The 25,000-nt window shown below is 42.2% G+C and overlaps 2 protein-coding genes across 2 annotated transcripts in view; one reads left to right on the top strand and one right to left on the bottom strand.

Annotated features, from left to right (window-relative positions):
• The window catches only part of LOC114642003 (zinc finger protein OZF), a 1,360,360-nt gene that overhangs the window by 604,631 nt on the left and 730,729 nt on the right, over positions 1-25,000 (bottom strand). The gene's annotated exons all lie outside the window — the stretch shown is intronic.
• On the top strand, positions 3,194-7,918 carry LOC127526418 (gastrula zinc finger protein XlCGF49.1-like). Its single transcript, XM_051921865.1, has 2 exons — positions 3,194-3,284; positions 7,099-7,918. Exons 1-2 carry the CDS (start codon positions 3,194-3,196, stop codon positions 7,527-7,529), a joined length of 522 nt encoding a protein of 173 aa, XP_051777825.1. The 3' UTR covers positions 7,530-7,918.

Raw genomic sequence — 25,000 nt, 5'->3', positions numbered from 1 at the left:
TCATTTATTACAATTGTTATAGTTCTCTTTGTATACCACGTTGTCAGTTCAGCACTCCGGTTGTAATATGACCAAGCCGTGCAAGCTTACTGTTAAGAATGCAACGTATAGTTGTTCAGGAGAAAAGCAATCTTGCCTCAAATCAATGGCAACCTTTTGTAGGCTTATGAACTTAATTTAAACTTTAGGTTTACACGGTGCTTTCTTTCCGAAGTACCGATGCACTCATGAATATGTCTGTATGCGTCAGTTGCTCAAATCCCCGCGCCTCGCTCCGCCGAAGTACTGCTTTTAAATTTTTTTTAAGAAGAAAAGAAAACCTTTTAAAATTGAGGGAAAATATACCAATAACAGTTTGTTAAGGATCTGTTTTTTTGTGAAGCTGCCTTCACTCGAGTTGATCACTTCGAGCTGACTTGTTGGCTAACCATAAGCGTTACCTGGTAGGTAACCACCCATACAATCAGATTGTGAATCAGACTACGAATGCCGTGAATGTAATTACCCCGATCTACATGCTGTCAAATAAACGAACCACACGCCGTGGTGCAATTTTAGGGGCTTCGCCTCTAGCACTGACATCCGAGGTTCGATTCCCGTAAGGGAGTGAAGTGAGTGGGTGGTTACCTACCAGGTAACGCTTATGGTTGGCCAGCAAGTCAGGTAACATCAGCCACGGTGCCTTCAGTTGTGAGAAGGAGATCATAGAATGGATGAAAATAGTTTACTGTCAAATAATGCAAAGAGTACGCGACACGTCTTTCCCCCTTATTCTTGGCTCATCAGGCGTACACACTCACTGCACTCGCTTACGGTAATCGAACCTCAGACGTCAGCACTAGAGGGGCTTCGCAGCAGTGAAGTATTGCTTTGAAATTTTAATTAACCCCTTAACCGCCCTCTGCCAGATATATCCGGCATCGTAGCTTTATTGCTGACGCCTTACTGCCGGAATTATCCGGCACATTTGCCTGTGGTTATGTGAATGCCTGGCGCGTAGTATAACTGACAGTGTGGCGTGGGTATTATTACTACGTTGTATTTCGACAACTCTGTGCTTGTATTGGCCGATCACGTGATGTGATTCGAAAGTGAAAGCTGTGAATATGGCGAAACGTAAACTGACTTCAAGTGAGGTTTTGCAGGCGATTTTGGACAATAATTCTGATCATGATTGTAGCAGTTCTGAAGAAGATTTTAGCGACAATGATGATCAGCAACGTGCGCTGCATGATACTGTGAATGACGGCGCATCGGATGATGGCGATGAGTGGGTGTATCCCCAGCATCTCAACTGGACTGTTGCCTGAGGTGAACTACCTTTTCTGCATCTGTTTGAGGCAACGTGTGGCTTTATTGTTGATGTAAACAATTACACTGCTGAGCAGTTTTATGAGCTGTTTGTGTCACCTGATTTGATCAGACATTTTGCTCATCAGACAAATCTGTATGCAGCACAGTTTATTGAGAAAAATCCCAATTTACCTCCACATTCCCGTGTTCGTGCTTGGGTAGACACTGATGAAAACGAAATGAAAAAATTCATTGGGATTTTGATGTTGATGGGATGGGAATAATCAGAAAACCAGATATTGAGATGTACTGGTCTACAGATCCTATGTATGCAACACCTATTTTTGCAGCTATCATGACACGTAACCGATTTCTTTGCTGCTGAAATTCTTTCATTTGAATGACAACAGAAATGAGCCAGATAAGAAAGATCCAAACCACGACCGCTTGTTCAAGCTACGTCCTTTGATTGACCATTTATTTGAAGCATTTCAGTTGCCCTACATGCCAGGACCGTCAGTTGCAGTTGATGAAAGTTTATTGTTGTGGAAGCCTGAGAAAAGGTACATTTTGTGTTTTATTATGTGTTTGCCCATTTCTAGAACTTGCACAACATTTAGTGGTCAATACTGCTTGAATAAATGTAAAAAATGTAAAAAAAATGTAAAAAAGTAAAAAAACGAAAATTGTTCAGATTTTGCCTGGCGTGGGGAATATTTAGGGAGTTGGCGGTTAAAGGGTTAAGAAGAAAAGAAAACCTTTTTTAAATTAAGTCTTAAAAAGAGGTGTAAAGATATTGACAATAAGCTACGCAAACCCACCAAGACATGCAATCGTTTAAATCAAGGCACGAGTCGAAAAACACCATCCCATAATATTAGTTAACGATTAACACATTGTAAGCATACAATACAACTGATAATATGTTGCGCTTATTTATCTGGTGTACCGACATTTTTGCATGTTTAACGGCTGAAATCTAACGTGGTTTGTGCGCTTCAGAATGAAAAGAGTTTGCATTTACCTTTTTAATAAAAGGCGAGCTTTTAAGCCTGAGAGATTTACCTTCGTTCACGCGTTTGACTCGTGCTGTAAATCTCTTCCTCATTTTCAGTTCACGTGATTAAGTAGGATGCGTAATACGTGATGATGCGATACGTTACTCCGCCTCGTCCATTAGAGTATATGGACAAAAAACAGGTTCCAGTTATGACCATTACGCGCAGAATTTCGAAATGAAACTTTTGTAAGTAACCTGTAAGGAATGAGCCTGCCAAATTTCAGCCTTCTACCTAAACGGGAAGTTGGAGAATTAGTGATGAGTGAGTCAGGCAGTCAGTCGGTCAGTTAGTGAGTCAGTGAGGGCTTTGCCTTTTATTAGTATAGATATATATATGTATATATATATATATATATATATATATATATATATATATATATATATATTATATATATATATATAGATAGATAGATAGATATATAGATATAGATATAGATATAGATATAGATATATATAGATATATATAGATATGTGGTTAATTTCAGTGTATTTGATAAAGCCGCGTCAAGGATGTGGATCTAAAAAAGAAATGGAAACCACACTGGAACAAAAGCACTACATTGATGCTGGGTGCCGCCAGTTTGCATAACCAAGCGGGGAATTTGCATACACCAAAGATTTAGCTGGAGTGAAAATGTGCATGGCTTTACACCAAGTTTAGTTTTTATACATCACGATGTGAGCGTGGAAACGGGAGTATGCAACATTTTTGTGTGTACACACCGTTTATACATGGGGCTCCAGGCGTCCAATGACCTTCTTTTTGCAGCACCTCCTGGTGTGGCGGAAGTGCTGCTAAACAGGGCCCAGTAAACATCCAGGCACCTCCTGGGGGTGGCAATGGGCCCCAACAAGGTTGAGCTTCCATGCTGCAAACCCATGGCCCTGTTGCAAGCCAAGGGGGCTGCCCTCTATCAGTATGGGGGAGACAGTATCCAGAATAAGTCCTCTCCCCCTGTCTTTCTGTGCTAAAGTCATCCCTGCTAGGAATGGGCCCAGGCAGTCTGTCACACCACAGATTGTCGTTACTGTTCAGATCAAGGAACTGAGAGAGCCATGACAAAACGTTAAGCTTGGGCCATTGTAAATTTTGGCGTGCAGTTCTGATCATTATCCTTTTGTAGAAGCCATACTCTTTTTATGTTTAGCTTTTATAGATGGTGTGATGTTTGCTTCAGAATTTTCTAATATTTAATTGAATCCATTCTTCCCTCTACCAGTGAATAGTTCCCGGTGCTCCTGGCTTCAACACAAGCCTGAGACATGATTGATCGTCTCCCATCTTTAACAGTCAGAGACGTTTTCTTGTCATGGAATTCTGTGCCCTTTTTCCTCCAAACACACCTTTGCAGATTTGGCCAAAAACTTATTTTTTGACTTCATCAGTTCACATGGTTTGGTTCCAAAATGCACCAGACTTGTTTAGATGTACATCTGCAACCTTTGAATTTTGTGGTGAGGACACAGGAAATATTTCTTTTGATGGCTCTTCCTTGGAGGTCATATTTGTGGTGGTGTTGCTGCACAGTAGAACAGTGTATCACCACTCCAGAGTCTGACTACAAAAGACCACCAGGAAGCTTTAAGACACAGGGGTTTAGATTTGCCATTCTAACAATGCTATGAGCATTTGTCTTGGAAAGTTGTCTTGGTCATCCTGACCTCAGCTTGATTTCCACCATTGCTGTTAACTGCCATCTCTTAATAACGTTACCAACTGAAGAGGTGGCTACTTGAAAACTCTTTGCCATCTTCTATAGTCTTTTCCTGCTTTGTGACTGTAAATTATTTTATTCCTCAGAGTGTTAGACAGCTTCTTAGAGGAGCCCATGGCTGCTGATTGTGGGATAAGATTTGAGGAGTCTGAGAATTTATACAGCTTTGGATTTGGCATCGTCTGGCTATTCCTAATGATGATTGTGAACAAGCCAAAGCCCTAAGGAGCGAATTAGGGTCTGACGTCTTGGTAAAAAGATATCTGAGACCTCCGATCTCTTGGGGTGCACAAACATTTCTGGGGTACTCCTTTTTTCACTCTACAAATCAAAAGTTAGACACAAATCTTGTTTAAAATAGAGAAAAGAATGTGTTATCTTCAACTTTATGGCTTTTGGGGATCAATTCATCTGCTATTAACTTAACTATTCACAGTAACAGTTATTCTCATCAGGTGGGTCCCCACACATTTGCATGTCACTGTGTATGAGATGACATGAAAGTGTTCATCTTGGTAATACTATGTCTGAAAGAGGATCATCTGCTTGGCAGAGTATATCATGCACCCAAGTGAAAGATTAAAGGATGTAACCCTTAACTTCCTACTATAGAAAATGGTGGTGTATCTAAAATGATAAATTGCAATTATTTTTGAAGGATACTCTGATTTTTTTTGTCCTGTCCTGATCATATGTCTGGTTCTTTTCAAACAGTGCCATTATTGACAGCTAAGCCACATTTGTTTCCTTAGAGGTTTTCCTGCTTTCACTGCATTGTTGAACGTCGATGTCCTCAGCTGTGTGTTGTACCTAAACGTTTCTCATCAAATTAGTTACACCAAATGTCTTTCCTTTAAATACACCACAACTAGCAACTATCTTTTTAATTTTAAACTGTATATATAAAATTCCTATCACATTTCAGGTACTTTAAGATATTTCCACACAGCAGTTATTTTCTTCATCAGTTTCCACTCTGTGCACTCTGTCAGTGCTGCGCATGTCCTTTGCTTAACATATTCCATGTCATGAAATCGGTGGACCAGTCAACAAACTACAAGCCGATTTCACATTAAACAACAAAAACTGGGCAATTTTAATTCAAGGCCAATAAATTTGTGTAACACTACTGTTCAATTCAGTTGTATTTCTTCTTTATAGCGCTGTTCATTGAGGGCAGGCTTGGACTGCTTGATGTTTGCAGCCATAACAGAGATAATAATTCCATACATGAACACACACATTGGATCAAATAGACAGTAAAACCTGGCAAATTTTAGCTTACTCAACATAAATAAGTCCTGATATTAGATACCCTTTAACATTATAATGGTGAGTATAAATGTCACCAGCATGTCACAAAGGTTACCAGTCCTGGTGTCACCTGCCACTCCCCTGTAGAGCTGAAACACCAACAGCTGAGCTCTTCCTCGGTTTTCTCATTTTCTATTTTTTTCTCTGATGTCACTGCAGCTTCTGTAGGCCTGTGCACTGCGGCGTCACTCATCCATTGCTCTCTTTTACTTTGGTGAACGAAAGAAGACATTTTGTTGTTTGTTTTGGTGTCAAGTGGTTTTAGTTCAAGTGTGGATAAACGTCAGGACACATTCTAATTATTGAAGGTGCACTTTTCATGCTTGGCATGGCATTCTGTTTTATATAGTACCCTCCATAATTGTGGAGACAAAGAAACATTCTTCTTGCATTTACTCCTTTAATCCACCATTTAAAATTACAAATTAAATAATTCAGATGTAACTAAAGTACAAATTACTGATTTTCATTTAAGGGGATTTGCAAACATTTCAGTCACACCTTGTAGAAATGACAGCACTTTTTCTGAATCGTCCTCCCATTTCAGGGCAATGTAATGTTTGGGACAATTGGTGCCAGAGGTGTTTGTGATTCCTCAGGTGTGTTTCATTGCTTTAGTCTTGTAGTCCTAAGACACCTCAGCTTACTCCTACCTACAGACTACCTTTGGTCTCTGTAGTTGCCATTGTTCAACATGAGGGCAAGAGCTGTGCCAATGAAAGTCAAAGAAGCTGGAAAATAATAATGAAATCATTACAGACATCGGAAAACCTCAAGATTACCCAATTAAACTGTCTGGGATATCAATAACAAGAAAGAACACACTGGTGAGCTCAGTAATCATAAAGGGACTTGTAGGCCAAGTAAGACCACCACTGCTGAAGACAGAAGACATTGCTGCAGATTTCATTTTGATCACGACTTGCATACCCTGATGGTAACGATATTGCATGTATCTCTCTACCGTCTTAAGTGTACCATCCCATACAGATGGCATTACGTGGCTCAGGGTGACTGAGAGATTCCTCACCAGTCAGGCAGTTCACACTGAAAAGCTGCCATCGTCAAATAACCCACAGCTGTTAAGACCTGTAAGAGAACTGGGATTGTGTGATTTCTGCATGGTGGTCTCTGTAATGAAGGCTGCAGTTCGGCACACACTACAAAGAGGATGACAGTAGGGAGTCTAAATCAGCTAAGTCATCATCATGAGCTAAAATGTCATTGTGATACATCAAAACTCACTTCTTGTGTAGCCTGTCAAACATCAGAATGTGAAATGTGCAATGAAATGAGATTTTCTATTCAGTTCTTCTTTTTCCCACCTGGAGTTGCTAAAATGCCAACACAAATAAAGTCTGCATGGGACTTACAAATGCTCAAAACTTGAGGGAACTTTGAGACAATTTAAATGGCAAGTTCTAGTTTTATAAATCCTAACTTTTGCATAAGAAACAGCTTTCATATATGTGGCCGAGCATAAGGAAGTTGTATACATGTAGCTGTACTGAGCAGTTGTAATAAAGAATGTAAAATTAATAAATTAAGTGTTTTTTCCAAGTGCAACAAAAGTTTTATAATTGCGTATGCTGATCAAAGGTTGTTCCTAATTTCAGCCATCATGTATTTAATGTGAGTTAATGTCGATAACAAGGCAGCAAATTGAAAATGAGTGCTTTTTTTTTCCTTTTTGTTTTAAATTTTACACAGGAAAGAAAAATCACTGGAGTGTGGAATGTGGCAGAGAATTCTCTAACAGGAGTGCTCTTCAGAAACACTCGAGAGTTCACACTGGAGAGAAGACATATTGCTGTAATGAATGTGGTAAACAGTTTTCACAAAAAGGCCATCTTCAGAGACACACAAGAGTTCACACCAGAGAGAAGCCAAATTGCTGTAATGAATGTGGTAAACAGTTTTCACAAAAAGGCTTTCTTCAGATGCACACAAGAGTTCACACTGGAGAGAAGCCATATTACTGTAATGAATGTGGTAAACAGTTTTCACAGATAGTCAGTCTTCAGAGACACACGAGAGTTCACAACAGAATAAAAAGGGTAGCAGTTCAAAAATCAGTACAGAAAAACAAGAACCCTTCAGGACTCAAGAGTGAGGTTCAGTCGTGTCCTAAAAAGAAAGCAAACTAAACTATTGTTGAGAAATGAATCTCAAAGAGAAGCCATATTGCTGTTTGGAATGTGGCAAACAAATCTGTCAGAGCAGTACACTTCAGAGACGCACCAGAATTCACACTGGAGAGAAGTACAACTGAACTGTCCTGACTAAAGAGTGAAGTTCACTCCTGCCTGGACAGTAAGCACATGTAACTGACACAAATCCATCCTACTTAGTGTTGTGTCAAAAACAAATCAACATGGAGGAGAAATAGAAGTTTATGTCCTTTTTCCTTTTCCAGAAACAAAATAAAGAACAGGGCGTCATACAAACGGCTTCTCACCAAAGCCCCTACAGCCTCCACCATGTGCCTAGCTCTGTTTTCATAACATACGTATTACATATTGAACTGTTTACAATATATTATACCAGAGGTAGGCAATGTCGGTCCTGGAGTGCCACAGTATGTGCAGGTTTTTGTTCCAACCCAGTTCCTTAACGAGAACTCAATTATTGCTGATGAAGCACATATTGCTTAAGTGACATTTTAATGCTTCATTTTAGTGGTCTCGCTTGTTAAGGTTCTCCAACCTTAATTGCTTATTTCAATATTAAACTGCTGCATTCAGTGTTTTAATTGCTCCTTATTAGCAATAAGATGTAAAAGACAAAGCAGCCAGCAGTTCTCCAGCTAGCTTTTTTCCAATTACATCTGTGTGTGTTCATCATGCACTGTTTGATTAAATAAAACACTTAATAGAAAAATGTGACAGACTGAAAATGATCTGTTTTAGGCTTCAAATCATTTGGATGATATCTAAAAAAATCTACGATATAAGAGCCTTACATTGCACAGACTAACAAGCCATAAAATTAAATAAGGTCTGAGATTGGCAATGATTGGTTTCTAATTAAGCAATTGGGTTGAATGAAAACCTGTAGCCACTGCGGCTCACCAGGACCGACGTTGCCTACCCCTGTATTATACACTTTCATCAGAAAAAAAAAAAAAACGCTTTACAATATACATAGCCTCACACAATAAATAATAGTTCAGCTTTATAATATTATGAGTTTTGCTATTTTAAAATAATAAAAAATAAAAAAACTTACCTTTACAAAAACAAAAAAAAAAAAACAGGGTTTCATACAAACAGCTTCTCGCCAAAGCTTATTAAATAATAAATCAATTACTCATGATTATAAACACAAACTATGAATACAAAATCAATAAAATAATATGTAAAATAAAAGTTTAAATCCAAAATATACACATGATCATGCTGTACACCATGCCGAATTATGTTTTAACACTGTGGCAGTGCACTAAAAGAAGAAATGATTTATTTTTATTTATTTTTTTATTTTGTTTTTGTTTATTTGCTTTTAATAATAAAACATACAAAAATGTATATAAGAACTCAGTGGGGAGGGGTGGGGGGTGCACATAACTTATTTAACACTTGAGAATTACCAAATAATATAAATGTCAAATAAATATAATAAAATTAGAAAAGGCTTGGAGAGAACAGACTTACCTGTCACATTAATTAGCATCCGTACTCCAAATATGACACTAAGTTTACACAAACAATTGCTTTTGGGAAAATTCATAACTGAAAGATACAAAAAAATTTAAAAAACAGAATACACTTTGCTCCACATATTGCCATATTGCAGTACTAGATGTGGCCAACAATTCTCACAAATCGGAATCTTCTGGGCCACAAAGATTTCAGACTGGTGCCACCTCCAGAAGTGGGCTTCGTTGGAGAAGATCTACACTGGGGACTATCAACACTTTGTCATGGCATACCACCCCAAAATATATAAATGTTCTGAAATACCTGCATTTTATTTTTATATTAAATTATTACTGAACTGTTATGTTAAACTAAAGGTGGGATTTCTTTTTTCACCTAGAAAATGTTCTTTCCGAGAGCTTTTATAAGGTACTAGCAGGATTACCCATCGTTGCCTGGGAATCTATAACCGGTGAATTTCCCAAATGAAATAAACAGAACATACAAATAGAACAAACAGTTTTCTGATTCACATTTTATTGTAAGTTCCTCCACTTTGGATTGTGTCTGCTGTGGCATTTGAGATGCCCTTGTAATAGACTTTTCTCTGGCATCTGAAGTGGACCGTGAAATTGTATGTCTTTTTTTTTCGGTGATATGGGTATATTCGCATAATGCAGGAGAATTATAATGTGTTACATGGTATTACATACAGAATACGCACCACAGTGAAATGAATTTACCTTATTTACACTACGTCAGAAAGCGAGCAAATCATAGACATATATAGATAGACGTCGCATTCACTGTGTTGCCCAGTCGACACGATACGTCAGCGCGTCCTCCCTATTGTGAGTGGCAAAAGTGTCATTTAAAGTAATACAGGTAGACGTGGAAACCGGGTTTTCTCATGAAAACACAATAACGTTTAAAACAGTATCGTTTACATACACTAGATTTTGGCAATTCGTTTAAATGTAATTATTTATATCCATTTATACACTAATAATGGCAATTATTAAATAATAATAATTAATAATTATTATTATTATTAAATAATTCCTCCCATATAAGTAATCTTTCTCGCACTGCCTTCTTCCATCTCCAAAACATTTCTAGACTTTGTCCTGTTCTTACCCAACGCAGTACTGAAGTATCAGTTAATGCCCGAGTCACCTCACGTATAGATTACTGTAATGACATTCTATCTGGCATCCCACAAAAATGTATCCATCGCTTACAACTTCTTCAAAATTCTGCTGCCAGGATAATAACCTGCTGTTCTAAATCCACTGAACATATTACACCTCTTCTCTCTCAACTTCACTGGCTCCCTGTTAACTACAGAATACAATACTAAATACTGCTCTGAACGTTTAAAGCTCTCCACAACCTCACTGATCTCCTCCAGACTGACACTCCTCTCGCTCACTCAGATCCTCATCTGCAGCTCGACTTTCTGTACCACACGTCAGACTCAGTGCTATGGGAGCTCGAGCGTCTCTCATTGTGCTCCTCTTCCCTCTCATATTCGTCAGCTTGATTCAATAACACATTTTTAAACTGCCCTCAAAACTTCTCTTTTCAAACTGGCATACCAATTGTGAATTTTGCACTGTTACTGGCAGTTATCTTTGTTTGTTTGCTAATTATTGATGTTTGATTTATCATTATCTTGATTTAATTTTACTAATGTTGTTTAATTTTATTGTAAGGTGACCTTGTGTCCTAAGATTATAAAATGAGATTTTCTAATGGCGAAGTATTACCAAAACAATTGTTCAGCCTCACCTATGAAATGTAATCCCCCGGGATCTGGTTTGGAGCGTACAGCGGTTTGTACAATCCCAACCAGCACATGCGTGAGGCATCTTTATCTATTACTTCACTCCACAGCAGTGCCACTCGCAATGTGGCGGCGACATTGACATACGATGGTGCTGGTCATGCAGCGTTTAGTAATTCTGTGTCTATGGTCGGCCTTCTCATACTTGGACACTTCCACCCTCTCTTGGCAATTTAAAGAAACACAGGTAAAGAGCGACGCACAGAGACCAAAGCTGCCACTAGATGGCGCCGCAGTGAACTTCTGTTGCAACATGCGGCCATCTTAAGTTCGGAGACATGTGCTGAACATTCGGTGAAAAGGTGCCCTGCGGTTCACCACAAACATTTTTCCCAACCAAACATACCCCATGACCTTCTCCTGGTCACAAAGGAGCCCCATGCCCAGTTTGGTGGCGATCAGACGCCTGGTGCAGATTTGTATTGGGGACAAACAAACAAACATACACACACATACATTGACTCTGCTTTATATATTAGACTAGCAATGTTCACCTGTCAAAGACATGTTTTGGAGTGAATTTCAAAAGGATTTGATATGTTAGGACTGATAGGCACTGGCAGTGTGTCACCATGAGGAGGTCACTTCAGCTGTCTGTGCTAATACTGGAAAAGAAAAAGAAATGCCAGCAATTGTGTCTCAAATGTTGTAAGTCTCCTCAGCGTCAGTAAATATTATTATTATTATTATTGTCAAAAAGTTTAGTAAAGTCAGGCCTTTGGACCAGAAGGGGTTTCCTGTTCCCGAGAGACTTTGCATTCCACTATCTTGGTTTACCTACAGTGTGCTTACTTTATTGTTGTATATTATTTGCTGCTTTGAATAAATTACAATCACCTGTCTGTCATCTCCAGTCGTCTGACGGTGACTCCTGCACTCGGCTTTCTGTTGGCCAAACCCTGTGAATTAGCACATTTTCCAGAGGTCCATGAAACCCCTCTTTTACATAGTCCTTTGAGCCAAAAGCTAAACTGACCAATCCAAGAGCAAAATTGACAAAGCAGTGTGTGCGGAGGAGCCTAACCTCATCTCTAGTGCACTGGACATCGATGTAGAAGAGAACATCTGAGCTGACATCTCCACATTCAGCCAAACCCCAACTCACACACTGCAGACCACCCATCTGTGGGCGCCGCTACGGCCTTTTACACAATGGACTCAGTGCACTAAGCTTGAAGTGCTCAGCCGAGGCTGCTGAGAGATGAAGATTCCATCTCACCGTCTGGACTGGGATGTGAGATACTGTCCTTCCAGAGGTAACGTGTTGTCCATCACGAGCTCCAACAAAGTGCAGATAGCAAACAGAAATGCAGTGAAGTAACTGATCAGTTAAATCACATCATGGCAGCAACACATGCAGTGTGCGTTCAGCTTTACTACGACCCTTTGTTTTTTTCCTCCATCGAGACAAGTGAAGAAAAGAAACGCGCTGAACTGGAGAAGATTAGGATTTTGTAAGTAATGAGCAATGTAATGAATTTAATTTAAGTAACGTTTCCCAGCACTGGTCGCTTGTGAACTTTTGTTTTTGTATCTGGGATATCAACACTTAAACAATTGATGGTGTCACAATAACCAGACATAAGAGTTGTGAAAAGGTTTGGGGCAGCCACCCGTGTAATTTGGTTTTCTGGCTACAAAGTTGTGTTCAATAGAAATAGCATTGATGTGCACAAAACTGAGTCCAAAACAGAACTGCAGAAACAGGGAAAAGGTGGAGATGTTTAAAGGGGAACACAGGAAGTGACGTCAAAGGGGTTGGACTCATGAAGGTCTTCTGTCATTGGTGCGAGCCCGAACGTGATGTTAGAGGGGCTGGAGCCAGCATGGTCTCCTTCCATAGGCTCGGTCTCGGAAGTGACGTCAAGAGAGGCAGGTGGAATCTCCCGTGAATGGTCTACAGGTAAGGGAGAAAAAGAGTCAGTGCACTGTGCCACATCACAGTATGTCTCGGAACTGCCTTTACTCAAGCCCTTTAGCTGCCTCCCATGCGCACGTGTGTGACAAGGCCCCCCCCCCTCAGCCCAGACCCATCGGGTTGGGCGACCCTGACCAAGAGGTCATGAACCCGAGAAAGGGCATCAGCGTTGGCATGAAGAGTGCCCCAACAATGAACGAGCGAAAACTTGTACGGCTGGAGGTCAAGAAACCACCTGCTGACCCGCGGATTCGACTCCTTGTGCAGGGCCATCCACTCTAAAGGGGCATTGTCCATGACAAGGGTGAATTCCCAGCCCAGCAGGTAGTACCTCAGATGAGTAATCACCCATTTAATCGCCAAAGCCTCTCTCTTCACCGCCATGTACCTGGTCTCCCGGTCCAACAGTTTCCAGCTCAGGAACATAATGGGGTGTTCCGTACCATTGACGTTTTGGCTCAGCACGGCCCCCAGGCCTGTGTCCGAAGCATCCGTCTGGAGGATGAAAGGTAAGGAAAAGTTAGGAGCTTTCATAATAGGTGCTGATGTAAGGGCCTGTTTCAAGTCACTAAATGCAGCCCCCGTCTTTTCAGTCCATACCACAATGTTTGGGGCCCTCTTCTTTGTCAAATCAGTTAAGGGTGCTGCTCTCTCCGAAAACTGGGGTACAAACCGGTGGTAGTACCCCGCTAACCCGAGAGAGGCTTGGACTTGCCGCTTGGTTCGTGGACGGGGCCATTTCAAAATGGCATCTACTTTGGAGCACTGTGGCTTCACGGTACCTTGACCCACCAGGTAGCCTAAATACTTTGTTTCGCTCAATCCAAAGAAGCATTTCTTGGGATTAATCCAAAGCCCGGCCTCACCAAGTGTCCTCAATACCACTTTTACCTGCTTTAAGTGTTCCAACCACGTGCTGGAATAGATGACCACGTCATCCAGGTAGGCAGCACTGTATGAGTTATGAGGCCTGAGCACTTTGTCCACCAGACGCTGGAAGGTAGCTGGAGCCCAGTGTAACCCAAATGGAAGGACACAATACTGCCTGTTTTCCCTAGGGGTGCTAAACATGGTTTTAACCTTTGTGGAGTCCGTTAAAGGAACCTGCCAGTACCCCTTTGTCATGTCCAGTGTGGTCAAATATTGAGCCTGCCCAAGCCTCTTGAGGAGGTCGTCCACTCGTGGCATTGGATAAGCATCAAATTGGGAGACTTGATTAAGCCGACAGAAGTCATTGCAAAACCTTCAACTCCCATCAGGCTTAGCGACCAACACAATTGGGCTGGACCAGGGACTATGACTTTCCTCAATTACACCTAGTTCCACCATGTGTTTGATCTCAAGCTCCACTTCAGCCCTTTTTGCCTCGGGAAGACGATACTGGCATTTTTGGACTATAACCCCGGGATCTGTCACAATGTCGTGCTCAACCAGAGAGGTCCGTCCTGGGTTTTCACTCACTACCTCCCGGACAGACAGGATAACTGTTTCCAGCTCCTGCCGCTGTCTGGGACTTAAATCCGCACCGAAGTTAAGGCTATCTTTGTGAGCAGGGCTCACCGGAGGATGGATCAGGATCCCTGTCCTTCCACGGTTTCAGCAGGTTCACATGAGAAACCCGCTCCCTCGGCCGACTATTGGGTTGACTCAACAAATAGTCGACGAGTCCTTTCCTTAACTTTGTATGGGCCTTGCCAATGGGCAAGCAACTTAGAGTGCGAGGTAGGCACTAGGACCATGACCCGATCTCCCAGGCTGAACTCCCGGAGAGACGTGCCGCGGTTATAATAACAGGCCTGTGCTGCTTGGGCCTCTTCCATATGACTTTTAAGGAGGGGCCGAATCTTTCCAAATCTATCGTGTAATTGCGCGATATATTCCAATATATTTATAAAGGGAAGAGCCTCTTCTTCCCATCCTTTTAAGATATCTAATATGTCCTGGGGTTGTCGCCCATACAGTAATTCAAAAGGGGAGAACCCCGTGGAGGCTTATGGGACTTCCCAATATGCAAAAAGGACGAGGGGGGGGAGCTGATCCTAGTTCCTTCCATCCTCGCTGACCACCTTACGCAGCATTTGTTTGAGAATCTGATTGAACCTCTCCACTAAACCGTTGGTTTGAGGATGATACACCGCGGTCTTTAAAAGCTTTATTTTCAGTAACCTGGCAGTCTCCTTGAACGTCTCCGAGGTAAAAGGCGTCCCCTGGTCCGTCAAGACTTCCTTGGGGATGCCCACATGCGCAAAGACCCCTAGTAATTCCCGTGCATTGGCTTTGGAAATGGCTGACCGCAATGGAACAGCTTCGGGGTATTTGGTAGCATAATCTACGAGGACCAAAATGTACTTGTGTCCTCGGGCTGAGGGCTCTAGAGGGCCGACTAAATCGACCCCAATTCTTTGGAAGGGAACATCAATCAGGGAAATAGAAACGAGAGGAGCACGGTCCCTCCTAGGAATTTGTTGCAATTGACACTCTGGGCAGGAAGTGCAAAAGCGATGAACCTCCTCATTGATTCCCGGCCAGTAGAAGCAGTGCTTGATCCGCTCCAGGGTTTTCTCGGTGCCAAAATGGCCACCTAGGAGGTGGGCGGGTGCTACCTCACAGACATGCCACTGGAAGGTCCATGGGATTAGCAGTAGCCTTCCCTCCTGCCCGTCATGCTCAGCTATGCGATACAGAAGGTAATTTTCCATCACAAAGTGAGGACCCTGTGGCATCAACTGGTTAGTGCGCTGGCCATTGACTAGGACCACTGCATTTTTTGCTAACTTCAGGGAATCGTCACTCCACTGCTCCCTTTTAAATGAAGCCGGCATCTCTCTAAATTGAAACCACAAAAGGGAGTGAGGGTCGGCGTCGACTTCAAGGGGCGTGGTTGCCTCCCATTCTGCCATGGCGCTGGTGGATGACGTGTCGGCATGCAATGGTCCGGGAGTTGCCACGTCACTCAGGATGGCCGCTTCGTCTCTCTCTGCCGGTTGATTACACGGCGTGGAGGTAGCTTGAGACGGCTCGTCCCCGTCCATAACTAGGCCCAAGTTAACCCCAGGAGTGATATGTGTCTCACCACTTTTAATATTAGACCAGTCCCGCCCTAGTATCACCGGGTGTGGAGGAGCTGGGAGGACCGCCACAGTTAATTTCTGAACTGATCCTCCGTAACTGATGACACAAGCTGCGGTCCTGTACCAGCGGGTTTCTCCATGGACACAGGTTATACCGGTCTTAAATTACAACCACTGTTGTGGTAGCACAAATCGATGGGCAACAATGGAAATGTTGCTGCCAGAATCGAATAAAACAGAAGTCTTATACCCGTTAACGACCACCACGCCTGTGTGTGGGACCGCCAATGGGTTAGTCAGAGCACACCAACCCCTCCTCCCCCTCCACCTGCATTTCTCCTTGCTCCCAAGTGGTTTGTGCGCCCGTGATTCTGTAGACGTCGGCACAAGTTCTGGATTGTACGGGGGGGCTAAGTTTTGGGATGTACTCTGGTCAAGTTTGACTAAGGGACGGTTCAGCTCCTCCAGATTGTGAGGCCATCCTTTGTGTCTCTACGAGCTCTATGAGCTCTGCCATATTATGGAATTGTTTACCCCAGACCGGCTGGGTGAAGCCACGGGGTAGTGTTTTCAGGAGCAGGTAGCAGGCCACCTGCTCTATTATGTGGGAGGGCTTGTTTTCCTGTGGCCGTAGCCACTGCCCTACCTTTGCCCATAAGGACCAGGCTTGTTGAGGGGTCGGATGCTCTGGGTCGAACCTCCAGTTTCTCACTCTATTCACCTGCCAGTCTGGGGCACCCCTATGTGGAAATCGGGGCTCTGGCTTCACAGGGAGGCAGGCACTCTCCTCTGAGAGAGCATAACAAGCCCCTTTTGCCTCCCCCTTCAGGAGCAGCCCAAGTCTGTGAGCCCCTCCTGCACACTCCCTGACCTGCCTAGGTTGCCTAGTGGAAGCACGCCGGGTGCAGAGCTCGTACCGGGTCACTCCGAACCATGAGACACCTTCCCCGCCTGAAAACTCGGCCCCAGTACACTCCCACCTGGGTGTATTGCAGGTCCTGTCCCCGTCTCTTCTGGGACTTCTCCATCCTGCCGACTATGCCAATGTCACAATAACCAGACATAAGAGTCGTGAAAAGGTTTGAGGCAGCCACCCGTATAATTTGGTTTCCTGACTGCAAAGTTGTGTTAAATAGAAATAGCATTGATGTGCACAAAACCGAGTCCAAAACAGAACTGAGGGAACAGGGAAAAGGTGGAGACTTTTAAAGGGGAAGACAGGAAGTGAAGTCAAAGGGGTCGGGCTCATGAAGGTCTTCTGTCATTGGTGCGAGCCCGGACGTGACATCACAGGGGCGGGAGCCGGCAAGGTCTCCTTCCATTGGCTCAGTCCCGGAAGTGACGTCAGGTGGGATCTCCCATGAATGGTCTGCAGGCAAGGGAGAAAAAGAGTCAGTGCACTGTGCCACATCTCGGTATGTCTCGGAACTGCCCTTACTCAAGCCCTTTAGCTGCCTCCCATGTGCATGTGTGTGACAATGGAAATAAACTGAAGTCCGCTTAAGCAACTGGCTAAATAAATAGGCAGAAACACAATAATGCTTTATTTCTCATCTTCATATCATTCTAAAGACGGAATTATTGACATAACCAATCAAAGTTCCAACTAATTTGCATTGTTGTGTGGTTCAAAAGTATTAATTAATTAATCCTACTTTGAGCCATTCACTAATTAGTGTTGTACTGTTTGTTCATTTGTTTCTGTTACACAAAACTGTTCAATAAAGAAACCAAAATAATTTAATATACAGAGACAACTGATTATTAAAACTGTTTTATATTAGAAAGTAATCCCTGAGTTATTTCTGCTTTAAAGAAAAATATTAATTTGCTTGAAGGAAATATGACAAATTGCAATTAATACAAAGTGACTTTCGATTACAAATTTGAACTGAGAAATTACAAATTACAAATTTGATTTAAACAAAACTCCGCTGCAGTGGCAGGAAGGCTTTGGCTTGTGTTTGTGGGGTAATTAATTCAAAATCAGTGATTATCACCAGACAGTCGTGTCGCGCAATGAGTGACATCTACCGACAGGAATGATGGGAAGGCTGACTGAGAGTCAGGAGGAAAATAACAGGAGTGAATGTCACATTGATACCTAAGATGGCATGAAAAATGTAAAAAGAAGAAACTTGAAGAGAGAATGTGCACAGAATGAAGGTAAAGCATTTGTTAACGATGATGCGATGGATCAGAGGTGGGAAGAATAGAAATAAAACAACTTCGTTACTGTGCTTATGTTGAATTTTCAGGTAGGTTATCTCTATCTTTACTTGGGTATTTTATTTATTTGAGACTTACGTGAACGAGCAGGACGTCCCATTCAGAGAAAAACAACAAGAAAGCACTTGTCCTGTCCTGTGCCCTCTACTCGACAGACCAACAGGACACCCAGATTTCCATGTGTCCCCGGTGAGGTTTTCTCTTCCCGTGTCTGGCGGTGCTCACATATCCAGACTTTAAACAGCGGAGCGGCTCGAATCTGCGCTTCACTCCCACTCTCTGACACACGCAGCCCCTCTGCACGGCTTCTAAGGATGGCCCCGCCTCTTCAGTTAGCGTCACAATGTCCGGCTCCGCCCCTCTGGGCAGCGGGTGTCAATTCAGTTCACTTCACAGTCTGCACAGAAAGAGTCCTAATAGTAACAAGAAAGAGAGTATAAAGATAAGGAAATAAAAAGATAAGGAGAAGTACTGATGAGATCAATACTACAATAATGAAATAGTTAAGGATCTATATACACAGTATCTATCTATCTAGCATGTCTGTACTATCCATTATACAAACGTAGATTTAAAAAGGAGACAAAAAACAAACAAACAAACAAACACATACATGGCCTCTCCATGCTGTTACAGAGGCTTCTCTTCACTGGCTTAGCACTTTAACCATCATGTCTTCTATAATATTTGTCCTAGCCTGGCAAACAAGATAAAAATCACAAATGGTGACATTCAAATGTCTGTGTCATCCTACAATTCAATTGTATTTGACTCCAGAATAAATGTAATAAATAACCAACAAGGTGAGCACACAGCTGGGCCAATGGAGGATTTGTTTTCTTCGTTTCTACTCGTTATGTGTACAACCAGAGCTAACACCTCAAGAACTCAGATTGTATTGTGGTGAATTCAAAGACACCCTGTTTTATACCCATATTGTCTCTTTTAACAATCTTAATGCATTCATATGGTTAACACAAAGAACTCTTATACTTGTAAATATATACATATACATTTTCTTAGCATCAGCTGGGTTGCATAATAATATATTTCCCATCCACCCAAATGCACACAGATAGTAATCATCAAGGCATTTTAGACTTGTTTATCTAAGTAGAAAAATTTCATTGCACTAAAGTGTAGTCACGAAATCTTCTTCCCCTCCCTTGGACTTGGTCAAAAGGTCTTTGTTCAACTATTATTTAATATATTGATTCAAATTTTTATTATTCCACATCTCACTCCCTGTATCTGGGTGCTCTCTCTGTGGTCTCAGTGTCCTCTCCCACCAGACTGGCCAGTCCTCTTCTGCTGTCCAGCACTGTGACACACTGGTGGGGGCTCCAGAACAAAAGGGCCCCCCCTTAGTTTAGGGCTGATTTCTAAATCCTCCTTCTTACTTATGAAGCCTTAAAGAGCTGAGGCTCTGCTTACTTATCTGAACTTATTGTTACTTACAAATCAGAGCGTACATCGAGATCTCAGGATGACGGCCTACTTAAGATTCTAAGGATTAATAAAATAACAGAGGGAGGTCGAGCTTTTAGATACAGGGCACCGAGAAAATGAGGTGCGTTTTACCTGAGAAAGTGTCCACAGCTCTCAGCAGCAGCACTTGGTGAGAAACGTTATACCTGGAGACAAAAAAAGATCTATCTATCTATTATACAATGCCTTTTACTTATCTATCTGTCTATCATATAATGCCTTTCCACCGGAGTGTGAAGGTAAGATGACTCGTTATAATGAAGGGTTCAGGAGTCTTGTACTAAATTTGTATTAAGTGACGTTTTGTTAGTCGTCACATTGCGGAGGTGAATCAACACTCCACTGATGCTCTCTCAGTGTTCTGGAGACCCTAAGAAGTGTTTGTTAAGCTCTTGTTACCTGAGAGTAAAGGAGTAGTGGATGCTTTATTGCACCCCTAAACTGAAATGTTACCATTAATTATATATATTTGAGTTCTCTTTTTTATTGTTGTTGACTGAGTGAATAAAGATTACTTTAAAATAATAAAATCAATCTGTTATATAGTGCCTTTCTGTTGAACTAGCCGATGAGGAAATGGGGCACAAAGAATACATTGTACTATTAAATGAAAACATTTATCAAAGAAAGAAACCTAAGCATCTTAACAATGTCAGTTTCTGAGCTCTTATGAGGTTTGAAGACGATGACAGAATTTATTAACAAAGAGCTGACAGCGTCCACTGCTGCTGTATGAGAGACGGAGAGGATCACCTAGGAGTGAATGAGAGCTTGTAGGCCACACACTCCTGGTCCTTCTGCTCCAAGGGTCCGCACTCTGAGGGAGACACAAACTACTTAATATGGAGGGGGTCTAATGGGGGTCTGTCTTTATCAAGTGGTTAGAGCAGAAGAGTAGCAGTGGCAGCATCACAAGTTGTTTTGGCTTCTTCAGCCTCCTCCAACATACACCGAGTATAACGACACGGCACAGAAGGCCACAGCTCGTCTGAAATGAAAGGCACCATTTATCACTTGGCCTTCAGCGCTGCACATTAACAACATGGGGCTGGAAAACAGGAGAGAAATAAACAACAGTAGTGGAGCGACCATTACAAGATCTCAAAAGTAAGTAACATGGGCCTTCAGAAATACAAATGTTTACGGTAGGGAGACAACACTACATGAAATTTTAATTTTGGGTTCTGATCAAATTGAAATTGTTAATTACTCTGGTCATTATTTGGTGTGTCTTGTCGCTTGATTGTTTGGAGCTTCGCATTTAACTAAAGAGATAAAAGACACGAAATTCTGTGCTTCCACTCACTCAGAGCAATCTGATTGGTCAGTCTGACTTTACTGTGATTGGTCAGTTTGACTTTGGAGATGCGACAGAAGAAGTGCGAGTGTGAGACGCAGCAGGAGGAGTAAAGGCACACGCTGAGAGAGTCAGCAAGAAATAAAACTGGACAGGAGACGAGAAAGTCATCTCAAAGATAATCTGAGAAGCAGGCGTTATGGGAACGCACTTGAGAGACGGACCACCGGTGAAGAGACCCTCAGACACCTGTGAATACTAAGGAAAGGTGCTGAAGGTACATGTATGACAGGAGAGAGCTAATGTTTTTAAAGATTCAGTTATCTGCCTTTGACATGTACTGTGGCTTGTAGAATATAAACTGTACATTTATTCACAGCTTTTGTAAGTTTTGTGAACACTGATTGTTATTTTTAAAATATTCTTAGTAATAATCACATATACAGATGGTGTCCAAAATAAAACAGACAGACACAAATTGACAATGTTCTGCTGTTTTAGGGTCAAAGCCCACCACACCTTTCCCAACCCCCATTTACTTGGCCTACAGTTCAATCCGAGACCCTTAAGACGATCTTCGCCACATGGCTGCCCCCTGGTGGGCAAACACCCCAAAGGCAAAGACTGACATCGAAAATAGGGCACAATAGAGATGGAGAATTTAGAAAGTAAAACAAATCTGAACGTTAGGGCAGAGTTCCTGCTTTCTCACACTCCTCGTTTAATTGGAAAATCTCTTCTTTTAAAATAAACTCGGCATTCCCATGAAATTACAGGCACTGAAGACTGCAATTAAATCAAAGTGTGTGCGGTGAGGGCCATTGACATCTTTAGCTCAGGACTGTCTGATCGCTCAGTCGTGTCAAGCATCTTGGCACTTTGTACTCCTGTTGGCTTCAACTTCAACATCAAAGGCTGCAGGCCTGACTGAGTCAGAAGAATAAACACGTTAAGAGTTCATCATGATGGACCTTTAGAAGTCACAATCAACCAACTGTTAGACGCGAGGAATGACTGACCAGGAAATCGGAATCCTTTAGGGCTTTGAATGTGAGGAGAGACAAAGTCCTGTGGTGGGCAGAAGAAGGACGTGTCAGTTGCTGTGCACTTGGCTTCTGCTCTGTCACTCTGTGTCGATTATTAGGGACGTTGGTTTAAGATAAGAAACGATAAGGAAGAACAAACAGTAACTGATCCATTGTGAAGCCTCCAGTACGGAATGAGTGTCTAAGCTTCATGTGGAACACATTTACATGAATACTGAGATTTATAAAGGTAAATTGTGCAATTTATTTACAGTATAATTTATATTTACATTTTATATTTAAAGTTTATTTTTTGAGTTCAGGTTGTTCACCTGCAGTACTGTATGGAGTTCAATCTGTGGTTCAGAAATTACAAATCTGACTTCTTCATGTTCAAATGTGATATGACTTCTTTAGGGGGTGCAAACATTTACTAGGGGCATAGAAAAGGTTGGCAGCCACCACTGTAGGGCACTTGCAGATCTCCTGAGCCCTCATCCTGCTCTCCAGTCATCTTTGTTCTCTTATAAAAGTGACATTTCATGAGATCAGAAGATCCGGACAAGTCATCGACCTTAATGCGCAGCCATAACCGCTACAGGAGGTCACATTTTTATTTAACCCGTCACCCTGTAAAGGTCCACCTCAAACACGGGGACTTTAACTTTCAAAGGTTCTGCAACTTTACAGTTTCTTATATGCTTTTGCTGTTATGCATTCAGTGCCTCCAAGTTTATTCTTATTTGGGGAGATTTGCACTTCTCTGACACATTTTGAAAATTAAATAATAATAAATTTCAATCTTTTTTGAATGAGGTATTGATATGAATAATGCCAAACTTTTATTGAAGACTAATTACAGTCATTCTTGAGATAAAAGCCTGTCAATTCTAGGATCAGATGTAGACACATCAGGGACATTTCTGTCTTAAATAAAAAACAGAACAGATCACCGTTACCAACGTCTCCAAGAGGACCTGCTTTATTACAGTAGAACAAGCTTGAGGGAGCCATGCTGTGTGAACGCCTCAGTTCATCAGGTCAATAATGGAGAGCATAGAAAAGCAACGATCTTAAATAAGCTGAACTTGTCTGCAGTTAAGAAATCCATCAGTTTACACCAATCAGCATACAGATAAATGGTACAATCTGTAACACACCTCTATCTTTGTATATCCATCTATCCATTCATTTTCTTCCACTTCTCCAGGGCCAGATCATAGGGGCAGACACCTGAGCAAGGATGCCCTGACATCACTTTTCTGTGCCACCTCTGCCAATCCCTCTGGGATAATAATCTCTCTAGTGTGTCTGATGTCTGCCCCAAAGTTTCCTTCCAGATGAACATGCCTGAAACACCACCTCAGGGAGACATTCAGGAGGCATCCTAATCAGATCCCCTAATCACCTCAACTAGCAATTTTCTACTTTGAGCTCCTCCTGAATTACTGTGCTCCTCACCCAATCTCAATTGTCTTCCTCCACTTATACAGGAAACCAAGAGTAGGCAACTGCATAACTGATACCCCATACTGCTGAAGGACCACCCACAGGACACCATAAGGGACATGGTGGTGTATGTATTTTCCACACACACAAAAACATGTTGGACATACTCCAATGAATCCATAGTGTGAATGAATCCTAGTGATGGTAACATGCTGGTCCACCTTTTCATGACAGAGATAAAATCTGATTTGTTTCTTGTTGATCCAAACAAACAGACCCTCTTTTCTAAAACCCTGGCATAGGTCTTCATAAGGAGGCTGAGGAGTTGTCATCCTTAAAGTTGGAGCACCCTCTGGTCTCCTTTCTTAAAGATGGAAACCCACTGTTTCCAACCACCATGCAATATTGAAGAGGCATGTCAGCCGAGACAACCCAGCAAAGTCCAGAGTCTTCAGGAACTCAGGGCAAATACTATCACTGCCAGGGTGACACTGTCAAGGAACTTGTTAACTACCTCAGCAACCTCAGTGCCAGTGACAGATGAGTTCTCCTACAAGTCTCCAAACTCTGCTTCCTCACAAAGACAACAAATCGGTAGGATTTAGGAAGTCCTCAAAGTATTTCTTCCACCACGCGGCTACATCTGCAGGTGAGGTCATCAGCATGCCATCCCCGCTATAAGCAGCACGGGCATTGCTTCTCCCTCCTAAGTCACTTGACAGTTTTCCATAATTGACTCAAGATCAGCTGAACGTGATTACTCAAGGCCTCACCAAAGCCCCCACACCACACACACACTTGGGTTTTTGCCCATTCAACTGCCATCACCTCATTGCACTTGACCTGTCAGCTTCCTCTGAAGTTCCATAAGCTAACCAAACTAAGAAAACCTCCTTCTTCAGTTGGTGTCCACCACTATGTTCAGGGATCACCACATTGGCCAGCACCATTGACATTACAGCTGCATCTCTGTGCCGCCAGCTCTGAAATGGAGGCAAAGAACATAGCCTATTAATATTAGATAGATAGATAGATAGATAGATAGATAGATAGATAGATAGATAGATAGATAGATAGATAGATAGATAGATAGATAGATAGATAGATAGATAGATAGATAGATAGATACTTTATTAATCCCCAAGGGGAAATTCACATACTCCAACAGCAGCATACTGATAAAAACAATAAAAACAATATTAATTAAAGAGTGATAAAAAAGCAGTGCAAGTTAAAAAAAATGCAAGGTGGAGAGTGCGAGGCAGGTATAACAGTCAATAACTTTGTATAATGTTAACGTTTACACCCCCCCAGGGTGGAATTGAAGAGTCACATAGTGTGGGGGAGGAACGATCTCCTCAGTCTGTCAGTGGAGCAGGGTGGTGACAGCAGTCTGTCGCTGAAGCTGCTCCTCTGTCTGCAGATGATCCTGTTCAGTGGATGCAGTGGATTCTCCATAATTGATAGGAGCCTGCTCAGCGCCCGTTGCTCTGCCACAGATGCCAAACTGTCCAGCTCCATGCTTACAATAGAGCCTGCCTTCCTCACCAGTTTGTCCAGGCGTGAGGCGTCCCTATTCTTTATGCTGCCTCTCCAGCACACCACCGTGTAGAAGAGTGCGCTCACCACAACCGTCTGATAGAACATCTGCAGCATC

The sequence above is a fragment of the Erpetoichthys calabaricus genome (genome assembly GCF_900747795.2).
Source record: "Erpetoichthys calabaricus chromosome 1 unlocalized genomic scaffold, fErpCal1.3 SUPER_1_unloc_27, whole genome shotgun sequence".
In the NCBI taxonomy this organism is placed as follows: Eukaryota; Metazoa; Chordata; class Cladistia; order Polypteriformes; family Polypteridae; genus Erpetoichthys; species Erpetoichthys calabaricus.
This window is presented reverse-complemented; position numbering and strand designations above follow the sequence as displayed.

Excerpts from the sequence above, each read along its gene's own strand:
- LOC127526418 (XM_051921865.1), top strand. The coding sequence starts at position 3,194 with ATGGGCCCCAACAAGGTTGAGCTTCCATGCTGCAAACCCATGGCCCTG. Across the intron at positions 3,285-7,098 it reads CTATCAGTATGGGGGAGACA|AAAATCACTGGAGTGTGGAA; the intron begins GTATCCAGAATA and ends ACACAGGAAAGA.